The 14,584-nt window shown below is 40.9% G+C and overlaps 1 protein-coding gene across 4 annotated transcripts in view; it reads left to right on the forward strand.

Annotated features, from left to right (window-relative positions):
• Positions 1 to 14,584, forward strand: part of PIEZO2 (piezo type mechanosensitive ion channel component 2) — a gene marked incomplete at its 5' end in the record, with an annotated part of 334,873 nt that overhangs the window by 153,268 nt on the left and 167,021 nt on the right. For all 4 annotated transcript variants that reach the window (XM_082668432.1, XM_082668434.1, XM_082668433.1 and 1 more), the window contains one exon: positions 7,607 to 7,649. In XM_082668432.1, coding sequence (XP_082524558.1) covers positions 7,607 to 7,649 — 43 coding nt within the window. The remainder of the gene's footprint in view (positions 1 to 7,606; positions 7,650 to 14,584) is intronic.

Below are 14,584 nucleotides of genomic sequence, written 5' to 3' on the forward strand. Positions count from 1 at the left end.
CATACGCATAGAATCTTACAAGTTGAGTTTCACTATTCAGTTCAGTTAACTAACCTACGTGTGAAAGTTTCTCTGAGATTCTGGAAAATAGATTTATTCTGTGTGTGTGTGTTTCTGTCTTCCAGTGTGTCCGTAGCTATTATAGTGGGAAGTTGGTGGGAGAAGCATCACTGACTGCCAATCAGATCTAATCTTCAACCAGAGATGTTATAGCCAATAATTATGTTTAGAAATCCATTATTTGATGAGGGGGTTAATTATTTAGGATTTACATTTCATTTTAGAGTAATTTGAAAGTAAGTTTTCAAAGTCTTTTAGGATGTTGTTGCATCCTCCACTCATAGAAGAGAGTGTTGCGTAGTTGTGAACAGGCCTTAAGATTTGTGGAGAGGCTTGTCCTAGTCTCTACAAAGAGTGAATACTGGTCATGGGTATTTTTCAGACTGACCAGTCAACTCAGATAATAGCACAAAACATGCACTGTGCTCATCTAAGACCTCCTAGAGTTCAGATATATGGATATTAAAGGATTCATGAAGATCAAAGAAACAATTTAATATTTGTTCTCACCTATTGGGAAGACAAATATGTAAATTAAAAAACTGAAAAGCTAAAATGATAGAAATCAATTAATAATGTAAACATTCATCAGTTCTATTCAGGGAAATACATGATTAATTTTTGAAATTTAATTATGAAATTTTTAATGAAAAGGGCAAATGTATTTGCTGCAGATATGCCACATTTGAGATTATTAGCCCTAATATATAAAGTGTTCTAACAAATCAGTAGGACAAAGACAAACATCTAACAGACAAATGGGCAATGAACGTGAACAGACAATTCAGAAAAGAAAATACTAAAATTGCATACAAACCTAAGAACATTTGTTTAATTTCATTCTTAATTATGAAAATATAAGTTCAAATAAAATGTCTTATAAAAGATAAAAAGATTCATAAAATTGAATTCAATCAAGTATATGTATTTGAATAAAATTTGAGGGTAAAAATTTTTATAGTATTAATCAAAATTTTGCATGTGATGTATCACAATACAATAGTTCTACTTTGAGGAATTTATCTTTAAGTAATAACTAAATAAGTGTTCAAAGATATATGTAAAAGATGTTCAAAATATTGCTATATGTAATAGCAAAAATGTAGATATAATTTGTATAGCACCGGCAATTGGTAAGGAACTTGCATTTTATTAAATTATGTAATACTCTATGTGCATTAAAATGATTAGAGGTCCATATTTATTGGCACAGAAAGAGTTACGTTATATATTATTACGTGATTAAAGCCATGTCATCTGGATACTGATGATCAGAGCCGGGGATGATGGACATTACAAAACAAGAGTATTAGGTAGAGGCGAAAATGATGCTTTAAAAAATATACCTGTATAGGTCTTTTAATATAAAAAGTATTAATTAAGGGATGGTAAAGATTTTTTTCCTTATCCTTATCTTTTACAGTTACTTTTAACTCACTAATGATAAATATCACCTGGGAATTAGGACTCAGAGAATTTTGCAGATCTCACCATTTCACCCAAAATGCTGAAATTGCTCCTTGTCTGGGAAAACTGCATTGCTTGGATACACATCACCCATTAGAGCAGCCATTCCTGGGGTTTGATGGAGTTCAGGTGCAATTCAACACAAGAGCATCTTAACATTTGCAAAGTAAAATATCACTACTAGTCAATTGAGAAGAATCTCTTTTCCTCTTAGAATTTCACATTCTGTCCAACATTCAATGTGTGGTAAAATCTTGACTCTTTGATTGGGTAGGAAAATCTTTTCCTTTAAACAGTTAAAAATAATGTCAATGAAGCTTCTACCAGAAAGCTCCTAAGTGGTAACATTTTCTGGTATTTGACTGTTTCATCACCAATTTCTGTGCCAGGTCCCATGTTCAGCTGCCTGGAAGCCCCTATGATATATGAAAATGCTGCCACTTTTATAGGAGTATGCTGGCAAAAATCTGCCACTCCCATGTATTATTAGTCCTTTTCCATTAATTATTTTGGAAAAAGCAGAGGTGCAGGTCCAAGTTCAACTGACTGTCAATGTCTGTGACACACTTGGTGTAAACCTGTTCAATTAGGAGAAAAATCTGTGCCTCATTTGACCACCAGTTTTCCAACTGCATTATGAAACTTGTAGTTGCATTTTTGTATTAGAAATTGAGCAATAAGTTGATTTTAAAATTATTGATAAAAGTAATCAATGAAGAAACATAACAAAGTGAGTAACCAAGTTACAACATCAAGATAGAAATTTTTGCATGTTGTCTAACATTTATGAAAAAATGAAATTACAAACTGAATGGGAGCTGTGGAAAACCCCTTGGTGTTATAAAGACCCCAGAGTAATTTGTCTAAAAAAAATACAGACGACCAGAGCCGGGCTGGGAGAACAGAGTTGGCTGGTTTCAAGTAACAGTCAAAGCCCTGTGGTTTTAAACCGCGACTACAGAAAAATTAGATGAAATAAAAAATAATCAGCCCTACTCCATCATGTACCAGGTACATATCTACGTGTATTTGTACAGACTGAGCTCCTGCTGGGCGTACTGAGTGTTTCACAAAATTACCGCGGTAGAAGCTCGCAGGTTCCAGAGGAGGGGTTTGATGACACAGCACGTCTGCTCTAGGCACTTCGTGCTTCTTAAGTTAATAACCAGATGCACAAAACTTTGTGGAGCTAAAAATGAAATATTTTGAATCTATATTATAACCAGATCGGGGCAAGAGACAAATGATAGGAAGGAGGAAAAGGAAGAAGGAAGGAGAGACAAGGACAGGACCCCCATGCAGGACAGGGCAGTGAGGGAGGGAGTTAAAGCGCTGGGTCTGCAGTCCCGAATCCCCCACCCCTCAGCTTATCACCCGAAAGAGGGATAATAATAGTACTGACCTCATGGATTAAATTAGCTGATCTGTATAAGTGGGCACCTGGTAAGGGGGTGAGTGTAACCCGGTTTGTTTAATTGAATTATAGTTGATTTACAATGTTGTGTTAGTTTCAGGTGCACAGCAAAGTGATTCGGTTATACATACATACATATATGTATGCATTCTTTTTCAGATTCTTTGCCATTATAGGTTATTACAAGATATTGAATATAGTTCCCTGTGCTATACAGCAGAACATTGCTGATTATCTATTCTATATATAGTAGTGCGTATATGTCAATCCCAATCTCCCAATTTATCCCTTGCCTGCCCCTCTTCCCCCCTGGTAACCATAAGTTTGTTTTCTGTGTCTTTGGATCTATTTGTTGTGTAAATAAATTCATTTGTATCATTTTTTTCAATTCCACATATAAGTGGTACATTGTATTTGTCTTTTCTTTCTGATTTACTTCACTTAGTATGATAATCTCTAGGTCCATCCATCTTGCTGCAAATGGCATTATTTTGTTTTTTTTATGGCCGAGTAATATTACATTGTATATATATACACATATATATTACATCTATATTACATTATATCTACCTGTCTGTCTATCTACCTCACATGTTCTTTATCCATTCACCTGTGGATGGACACTTAGGTTCCTTCCTTGTCTTGGCTTACATGTTTCTATTGCTATGTTAATTTGGGGGAGAATGTCCATTCTCTTAATTTAAAATATGGTTTTAAAAAGCTGGAATTTCTTAAAAATATTTTAATTCCCACCTAAAATTTTGATGCTCAAGGTGTCGTTAAAATCTTATTTTTCTTGTTCATATGCGGTGCTCTTTGAGATACAAATGTCAGACTTGAAACTAGACTTAGCACTGGAGGAAACAACACAGATTTTCCTCTCTTGTAACAGGAGTGGCAGGAAGGTGGGGACACCAAGAACTGCTGGGAACAGACCCTGGGATGCCATCAGCAGCCCCCTCTCCTCTTTCCTGGCTTCCCTCTGCTCAGGACCCCTTTTTTCCTCTTACACAGCGTTCTCCCTGTGGCCATCATATTGGGAACATTGTCAGGGCTGGGCTCACATGACCCTGATTCTCCGACAGGTGAGGAAAAGAGCTTCTTACCTGCCTGGAGAAGGTTCCACTTTGGCCTGACCTAGCCCATCACATGCACATATGGTCACCTGTGACCAGGAGACAGGTGCTGCGAGGATGTCCAGATCCCCTGCCCCCATGGCCAGGGTGGGAGGTAGGATGCCTTGGGGCCCGCAGAAGCAGCTTATTGGCCGGGGCAAAGTAGTTCCCAAAGAAAGGAGGTCTCCAAAACTGCTTTCTGTTGCGGAGAGACAGGAACTTGGAAGCTGCTGAGGCCAGCAGGAGCATGGGATGGAAGAGGGAGGAGAGGGAGGATGGACGCACAGAGCCTGGTTCACCTTGTAAAGGAGTAGCTGTCAATGGATTCGATTCGTTCCAGGAGTAGATGCCCTACTTCTGGGCACGGCACTTCCCACTTGGAGTGTTGGTGCTGAAGGATGTTAAGGGATATTTTGTTACCTGAGACACACATGGATGAGACACTGGAACTTGCCCTGCAGACTGAGTGATATTTAGCCCAGGTTTTGTTTCCAGCTTTTGGACTCGGTTACCCTCCCTCTGCTCCAGATGTCAGCTGTGTCATTGAGATGCCAATGCTATCAAGGGAAATTCTTCTTTTATTTAATTATTTTAGATTTAAATTTATTTTATATTGGAGTATAGTTGATTTACAATGTTGTGTTAGTCTCAGGTGTACAGCAAAGTGATTCAGTTATACATATACATATATCCATTCTTTTTCAGATTCTTTTCCCATATAGGTTATTACAGAATACTGAGTAGAGTTCCTGGTGCTATACAGTAGGACCTTGTTGATTATCTATTGTATATATAGTAGTGTGTATATGTTAATCCCAAACTTCTAATTTATCCCTCCCCTCACCTTCCCCCTTTGGTAACTAATTTTTAAACATGAAGAATGCAATGCATTATTTCTAACTACTTCATCTAACATTGGAAAGGAACAACCCCTCTAGTGAATTATATCCATTTCTCTATGCTATACATTTCCCTTCTTTTCATTGTTGCTGTCCTTTGCTTTCACCTGCAGACTGTAACATGTTCTAGACTTCATATTATAAATCTCATTTAAAAAGTGTTGAATCAAGGAAGTCTGCCAGCAACTTTGTTTTCTCTGCTTTTCTCTGTGTGTTGGACTGCTCTGGCACGGGAGAATCATATTACTTTACCATGTAAAACATGGTGAACGGCTGTAAAAGAATTCCCCAGCAACTGAATAATGGGCTGTCAAAAATATCCTTGGTGCCAAAGGATCTGGATATGTCTGTTCCATTTATTGTGTTTCTCCTTTCCCCATGACTAAGTGCTCACAAAAGACACAAAAACCCAAACCTCTAGAGTATGTGGTATTCGAGGACAGAAACCATATTTGAATATATTCAGTCTCATACCTAATGTATTAAGATGTTTAGTAGAGGATCACCAGCAAACAATGATGAGCACCTATGGTACGTAAGATGCTCAAATTACTAATTAAATTGACTTCTAGTGACAGGAAGGAAGTTATGTTCCCCCATCTCCACTGTGCTTGGTTGAATGGGTTAATAATATCTATTTTAAGGAGTCCTGGAAGTCTTGACCCCAAAACTTTTACCTTGTTCTGCCCTTTTGGAATAAGTTTATTTTTCTCAGAAATATGAAAATGGAACCTATTTCTTAATGAAAGTTCTGTGTTTTAAGAGCCTGAATGTGCAGTCTAGCAAAATCATTTATTTTTATTTTACCTTGATAATAAATGGAGTCTATTTAAAAATCAATTTTAGAACGCGCTGAGAAGATCTGGGGAAAAAATGGAAATGTGGAAAAAGTTAAAAGGTGCTTTGTTTCTCAATGAAAGCAAGAGAAGTCAAGAGAAGTAGCATCTAAATGCCTCCCTACCCCAACCCTCCCCACTGGGTCCGAGCACAGACTGTCTGCTTCTCACTTGGCGTGAGGCTCTTGATCTCTCCCACCTCTGACTTTGGGCCAGACTGTTGCCAGCGGTCCCAGAGTTCAGCGTGGTTTCTGATTCAGGTTATATATTCTTGGGCAGTGTCTTAATTGCTAGTATTCAGGGGCAGGATAACTGTCGTTTAAGAATTCCTGAGATGGGGATTCTCCATTGTTTTGCATGTGACTCACAGGACAGATGACATTCATATGGGGCCCGCTCCCCTGGTTCAGGGGCCATCAGAAATTCCTGGGCTGCTTAACTAAAATTCCAGGTCTTTTCCTCCTACTTAGCAAAGCCTATTGGAATTCAACTGGGCAAGAGTAACTTCGTCCGAGGAGATAAACCTGATCTGCTTTAAATTTATGTGTGTACGCATGTGTGTGTACTTCTGATCCCCAATTTAGTCCTGCATTATTTATAGCAATTATTTAAAACGCTCCATCATAACCGAGTAGTATGAACCCAAGTCCCTTAGTGAAATCACCACATTCATGCTCCCTTGGGACTAGCTTAGTCCTCAGAAAGGGCCCAGGAAACTACTTTGTATAATCTCCTGTCTTTCCAGAAAGTCTGTCTAATGCCTAGGAGGCACTGATAGTCCGCCCGCGAATAAAGCACTGGAGGCAGAGTTCTCAAGAAAGAAACATAAGTGCCATCCTGGCTTACTGTGACTTGAGGAACAGAAGCAGGGTGGCTTTTAACTGCCTCTGGAGACCCAGTGCTGAATTCACCACTTCCTGTTTGCAAGACTAAACTGTACAGAAAGGTAGTGATTATCTGCTGTGATTATTAACGCAACTGGTACATAACACAGCTCATGGATTTAGGGCTGGGGGGGTGGGGTGGGCGGGCAGTGGTGTCTACTTGAACAGTTACTGAAATCAAGATATTGTTGCCACTGACTGGGCATCGGGAAAATGTCAAAGTGTGGGTTAGCAGAACCCTTACCTCTCACGAATGCAGGCTTCTTATTGACATGGTCTTTGATAAAAATGAGCACTTTTCTTTACATTAAGTACTCAGAAAATAGTTATGCTTATAATGGAGGGAAGAATTATTTCATGAAAAAATTGTAGGAAATCATTTTTATACCTAGCTATTCTTCTGTGGACTTGGATACACTATTCGTCAAATTGTGTCACTGGAAACAGCGTTTTCACACTCAGGAGACTTCCAATTAAAATGTTCAGCTTAAAAAATACATGTAAATCCTGTGCTTCAGCATTGAGGAGGTAAAGCCATGGTGTCTAGTGGACTGGAATGTCAAAGTGCCCTCTAGCTTTCCAAATGCCACGTGAAGTTAAAAGTTGAATTTTGGAGAGTGCAGCTTACAATGTGCTACTATTTCATTATTTTTAACAGGAGAGTATTACACATTTTTCTGCTTGGGACACATGTAGACTTTTAGAGAATGATTTATTGGTCTGCTCTGTTACTGGGGGCGGGGGTGGTGGTGGTATGCACTAACCTGGGCTGGTCTCTGAAAGGCCATTTGGGGAGGCAGGGGGGGATGCCTTTGAGGAAAGACAGTCATTCTGCTTAGATGTACAAGCAAATCTCTACCAGGCTGTGCAAAATCAGGGCAAAACTGAATCCTTGTTGTGCATTTAATAACATCTCTTCCTTCTGTTACAGGCTCAACCTGGGAAAAGACATTCCGACAGATCGGCTTTGAAAGGTAAGCAGGGCTTGGTGACTCATGGCCTATTTTATTCCAAGCAGTTCATTGACTATAAATTGGTGGTCTTGCCACCATTACTTCAGTGACTGTGCCCTTGAGTAAGTCATCGTTTTTGAGCCTCAATTTCCTTGTAAAGTAGACCTTTGCTTTATGACATTTTTGCCTGCACACAGAGTGAAAATGTAGATTGAATGGAGCAATTTATGTGAAAATGCTTCTTCAACTGTGAAATAGTGTGAAAGGTAAATTGTAGAATTAGAGCATCACAGAAAAGAGAGTAAACTCTTTCTGATGTCATGTGTTATATTTAGTTCTACAGGTTTAGTACAGAGAAATTTATATTTATATTGATACCTTTGCAATAATTAAAATTGTCCAATCTTATTAGCTCAAAGTGGAAGGCTGAGATCGTGTCACTCTTTGCTAAAAGCATTTCTACACCAGAAGAGAAAAAGCATACTCATTATAACATCAGAAAATGTGGAGGTAAGGTCAATATAGGCCTAATGGCAGCATAAAGGGCATTTAGCATCTCATAGTTTGCAATGTCGATACAGCTATTGAAAGAGAGAAAAGTGATTTTTTTTTTTTACTCTAAAGGTAGCTTTTGACTAGTTCTTTTCATCGTATTGAAAATGTGTTTTTATGTGTATTGATCAAGCTGACAGAGTGCTTAGAGCATATAAAAGGGATAATAAAATACCTTAGAATGCATTATTTCTCCAGTAGCGCGTGAGTACAGCTAGCTCATCACCAGGCTGACTGTGATAGCATTTCTGGTACCATTTTTAATTGACTCAAAGGTTTATTTATTTCTCTCCGTACACTTACATCCTGTCAGCACTGTCACTGTTGATCTCCCAGTGAGCTCCCACAGGTAGTCCTTGAGGTTATCGGAGGAGGTTGGCTTGGGATGGGCAGATCGCATGGATCAACTTAAAAGCTGGAATATCATGTGCGGCCTCACCGTGTGTGAAACCTTTCCCCAAAGCATCTTTCTCTTGATTCTTCTTTTGTGTTCCGAAAAATGTCAACGATAACCAAAGAGGAGAGAAGAGCAAATTGAACATCAGTTATCTGTTGCCCAGCTTCAAGGACACTTTGCCATACTTGCTTTGTCCATTTTTAGCGGGGAGGGGGCTAAAATATTGTAAAGAAAATCTCAGGTATCATGTCAGTTCATCCCTACTTAAGTCAGTATACGTCTCTGAAAAAATGGATGTTTTCTTTCAGAATCATGATGCCGCAGTGGTACCAAATACAAATACCAGTAAGTCCTTAGCACCATTTAATACCCAGTCAATGTTTACATTTCCTGATCATCTCAAAAATGTCATCTTACAGATACTGGTTTGAATCAGCATGCTTCTAAAGCCCACACATTCCATTTTAATTTTTTGGTTTTAAAAAGTTAAAAAAATTTTTTTGACTGAGTTATAATTAACATACAATATATTAGTTTCAGGTGTACAACATAATGATTTGATATTTTTATACATCACGAAATGGTCACCACCATAAGGCCAGTTACCGTGGTCACCACACATTCTGTTCTGTTGTCACATCTCAAGCCTCTGTGTTGGGATCATGTCCCCCGATTCCCTCCCATCTTCGTTGGGTTTCTCTTCACTTTCCTGGCTTCCGAGGAAACCAGCTCAGCTGTCTTGTAGAACCGCTGTCTTGTCTGGATGTGTCTGTTTGTGGCATTGTTTACCTTGTCATTCTACCCTCTGTTTCATGTAAACTCAAATCACTCCCTTTCTGCCATTGGGGGCAACTTTGTGTTGACTTCTTGTCCTTTGATGCAGGCCACCTGGTCCTTTATCGTTTCCGTCCTTCTAGCATAGCTGGAGTTATCAAGCCCACCCAGTATTCTGGACCTGGAGTCAGCCATTTATCCCAAGGGTGGACACGGAGGCGGCTCCCAGCCTTTGGCTCTTACCAGAATACCTTGAAATGAATAACCTTGTGCACACTTGTATTTTTGCCAGATATCCGAGGGATAGGTTGCCAAGTACAATCAAAGAATAAGTTTTTATGGAATTTTGCTAAACATTGCCAAATTTCTCTCCTTAAAATTTCGGCAGTTTGCACCCCCCGCCAGCAGTGGATGAGAGCAGTTGTTTCCCCAGAGCCTCGCCAACAGAACATGCTGTCAAACTTGAGATTTTTTTGCCAATCTGTTAGGTGAGAAATGGTATCTCAGTGTCCTTTTTTTTTTTTGCGGTACGCGGGCCTCTCACTGTTGTGGCCTCTCCCGTTGCGGAGCACAGGCTCCGGACGCACAGGCCCAGCAGCCATGGCCCATGGGCCCAGCCGCTCCGCGGCATGTGGGATCCTCCCAGACCGGGGCACGAACCCGCGTCCCCTGCATCGGCAGGCGGACCCTCAACCACTGCGCCACCAGGGAAGCCCTCAGTGTCCTTTTAATCTGCATTTATCCTGAGTCATTTTTCTGTAGAGCAAAGTGCAGGCTGAGATTCTTTGCTGTCTCCTGAGTGAAGCACTCAGGGCAAGAGCTTCTTCCAAGATGGTTAAGGATTCATCGATCTGCAGAATTTGGCAATTGGAACATACTCTTCCTAGTTTGCATGATCTTAACCTTTTGCTTACTTGAATAACGATTTAATGAAAACAACTGCCGTGCACCAATCATTTCCAGTCCATACAACAATCCCACAGACGAGGGATTGGCAAACTTTTACTCTGCAGGGTGGATAGGCCACATTTCAGGTTCTTCTGTTGTAGCAGAAGGCAGCCACAGACAATGAGCATGGCTGTGTTCCGATAAAACTTTATTTACAGAAACAGGAAGCTGGCCGGATTGGCTACTAGCCGTCCTTTGTGACCCACACTGTAGACTGTGGGCCCCATCTGACAGGGAAGGAAACCGGAAGAAAATCAAGTAGCTACCCAGAGAGTCATAGCCACGTGGGCGTATTGACCTGCATTTAAGCGAAGGTCTGCCTGGCTTTCTACACCCAACCACACTGAATGCTTGAATTATAGCCTTCTTTGGCTTTGTGTTGTTTTATTTTTCTTATCCCTGTAGCTCTGGGGATGTAATCTTTAGTCTCAAGTCTTATCGGCTGTTCTCACTTAATGAACATTTTGAAGAAAGCCAGACAGTATAATTTCCATATTATAATGGCTCTCTAAAATGGGTATGCTTCCAAATAAATGTACAAATAAAAATATTATTAAGGATATGCTGTAGTTTTGAACTGCAGTCCTAGTTTAGAGATCATCCCTGGTTTTAGATGTTATCTTAAAATGTCATCCTGTGTTTTCCCATGTTGTCCAGTGTTGCCTCATTAACGGGCAGGGGAACCGTCTCTGCATTGCATCGAGTGTCTTAAAATACAGAGCAGATATTGATCTATGGGGTTGTTGTGCATTTACAGTTGCAAAGACCGTGTCAAGCCGTGCCGTTAAATATGGCCTTGCTTGATTTCTTCTCAAGTTTATCCTCGTCTTTCTCTTAAAGGGAATTCCACTTATATCCTAAATGAAGCTATCTGCTTCTTTAGAGCCATTGTAGGAGATATTGACCCTTTCAGCACTATGTCCTTTGAAGTTTGCCCATCAGTCTGTTGGCTAGCTGAATACTTTAAAGTGGTCACATGTAAAAACAAAGTGACTGAGTCAGCTAAACCTCAAAGCTTGCTCCAAGAAGAAGAAAGCAAAGGTGTCCCCTGCTGTACATTTTGTAATCCAAGGGAAGATCTAGGGATTGAGCCTGCCTGTAACACGATGAGACAGTGTGCAGCCCTTTCCTCCCCAGAAACCATGCCATTATATACACTGTCTCAGAATAAATACACATTGTCACAGTTTATATGGCTGAATTCATGATCATGTGTTATGTTCACCTTGCAAACAGTTGCTCTCTGTGGGCGATATCAGGAGTTTATTTTTCGATTTCATCAGAGGAGTGCTCGTGACATAGGAAGGATATAGGCTCCTGTAATTTTGGTTAGGGTTAGGGTTAGGGTTAGGGCTCGGGTTAGGGTATAAGATATAGGTTCCTACAACTTTGGTGCCACTCCCAAGACCCCTTTCCACTCCTGGTCCTAGATATTGCTATCTGCATAACACAAGGAGACTCAGTTGTTTTGTTTTTGTTCTCATTATGGAGAAAAATATCTGTGCCTAACATTTTTTATTTCATTCAGAAAGCTCACCTTTCCCTGCAGATTTTCTAAACTTTTGATTATAAATATTTCCAAAGCATAAGTCACTCACTCATCGAGGTAATGGTGATGCAGGTAGGCCTGGCCCTGTCCCTGCACTGATACTCTGCAAGTTCTGAGCAAGTGTATCAGCCAGGGAGTGTCCCAGGTTCCCTGTGGCTTCTTACAACAAATGCTTCTTTCTTGTTTGTGCAAAATCTGATGAGGAGGCAGACAACTTCATGGGGAGGTTGCCTGTGCAAGGTGTGTCACTGTTTGGCTTCAGTCTGTGACACCTCTGTCTTGACATGATGTTTCTGAGTTTGCTTAAGCATGGAAGCAGAATTTGGGGAATTGCGTACTGGATTTTAAGTGTTTCCACCTGGAAGTTGCATCTGTCACCACAAGTCACAGTTCATGGCCCAAAGCAAGTCACTGTGCTGATTTAGGGACCAGGAGCATATCCCTCTGCTGTGTGTGCAGGAGGGGACAGGAAGTGGAGCCACCAGAAAGTGCTAGTGTCCTCACAGGAAGCTGTGAGCGAGGTCTGCACTGGGTCTTCTCTTTCTTAAGCTACACTTTTCACTGGAGAAAAAATATTTCAGCGAGTTAGTGGGCTTGTGCACAGTAACCCGCCAACAGAAATAAGGTTCCTGCTCTCAGGGAAATCCTATCGATGCCTCTTTCAAAGTAACCATCTTCTACTGCTTTCTCACCCCTATTTACTTAAAAAGCAAGGTAGTTATTCTTAATAAATCTCTATAATCAGCACAGCACCTCAAATTACATTAGTATTCACCCTACTGTACATTATTTTATTTGATGCTCTGCTTGGATTGTGGAATGAAATATCTTGCCCCTTCAAAGACTATTTTAAAATATAGATCTCAAAAATAAATTAAATAAATAAAATAAAATAAAATCTCCCTGAAGGCAGCCTGCTCTTATGAAACACAGTTATCCCTAGGATTTTTTCCCTGGTGTAGAGATGGTTCAAGAGGCGTGACTGTGTCTTGGTGGTGCTAGGAGGGCAGCCTCCCACTGCCTGTCTGTTGTTGGCTCTCCTACCCCACTGTGTATTCCATGGGGAGCTCCCCGCCTCCATCAAGTTTTAGACGTCATTGCTTTTGTGAAACCTTGCCTGATGGCTTCCTCTCACCTCTTCTTGTAACACTTTTCACGTGCCTCCTTGATGGTACTGGGTAAATTATGACTGCAGCTGTTCCCCTGTGTTTCTCCCACTCTGGGGCAGGAAGGATGGGTCTGTCTTGATATGCCTGACACATACTGACTGATCAGACGTTTGGTGAAGAGTTGACAGAGTCCTTGATGGGGAAGCACGTGGGCAGAAGGCAGGAAACCAGGGCCCCAGCATCTTCTTATCAGTACATCGCAGCTTGTAGGAGGACGGGGCAGCCTGCAGGTCGAGCTGGCTCAGGCCTCAGAGCAGAGGGGCTTTGAGTGTGTGTCCCTGTGAACAGTTACTTAATTCCCTGACCTTCCGAGTCTCTATCCTCTGACTGCTGAGTCTCCTGCCCTGAGTTGGACACCATGATGGGATCCCAGTACTAGGGTCAAGGGCTCCATGCAATCAAGGCCGTATCCGTCTTGTTCACTGAGGCATCTTGCACCTGACCCACCCAGGTGAGCAAAGTGAAAGGTCGGATAAAGGGAGACAAACTTGAGGACCTGATTCTGTGGCAGCAGAAGCAGGGAGGCTTAGCAGGTGTCTCTGCACCTGTTTCGTTGGTTTTTCCCCCTTTTGTGTCTGTGGTCCCTTCAGGACACAGCAGCTACCGGTACTCTACCTCCACCTCCTCCCGGACCTTCCCCACCGGCTCAGCCACCGCCCTCAGGCTCCCTCCCTGTCTCCTGTCACCTCCTGTAACGAAGCCACCAGGTGTGTTCATGATCTTGTGTGTCTTATATGTCTTATTCTAGACCCTTGCTTCTGAGGGCAGGATGTGTGTCTTACTATTTTATAACCTCTAGTGCCAGCCCAGGGATTGTCAAATAATAGGCATTTAATAAATGTTTGATAAACAAATGGCCTTTTAAATAAATATTAGTGTGTCATTTCTCTGTTGGCCTCACCCCTACTTTCAGGGATTCTGCCCTTCTTGATGCATTTTAATTTCTATTGGCCTTTTCTTTTGGAGCATGAATTAATTACTTGAGAAATTTAAGGCCAATTTTTAAATTCGTTTTTATCCTCCAGCTTTATGTATAATTCATTCACTGTGTAATTGAAATTAATGCTGTTTCTTTAAGTAATATTATGTGAAATATTGAGGAATAATGGAAAGGTAGACTCCAAGGATGGTTTTATGATATGCTTTTCTATTTGAAAACTCACATCCATGAAATGAGATTAAGTGAAATCAAATGAGGTTAAGTGAAATCAATTGTGATAGAAACAAAGATATTAATTTCTATAGTTTCTGCTATATTTTTCTGAATTTTTTTTTTTTTTTTCGGTATGCGGGCCTCTCACTGTTGTGTCCTCTCCTGTTGCGGAGCACAGGCTCCGGACGCTCAGGTTCAACGGCCATGGCTCATGGACCTAGCCGCTCCGCGGCATGTGGGATCTTCCCGGACCGGGGCACGAACCTGTGTCCCCTGCATCAGCAGGCAGACTCTCAACCACTGAGCCACCAGGGAAGCCCTATTTTTCTGAAATTTTTAAGTTCCTAAGTCTGTATGATAAAGTGGATAATATGAATACCTATTAATTTAAAGCAAGACAAGCATTTCTATATA

Source organism: Grampus griseus, assembly GCF_964374135.1.
Source record: "Grampus griseus genome assembly, chromosome: 12".
Classification (NCBI taxonomy): domain Eukaryota; kingdom Metazoa; phylum Chordata; class Mammalia; order Artiodactyla; family Delphinidae; genus Grampus; species Grampus griseus.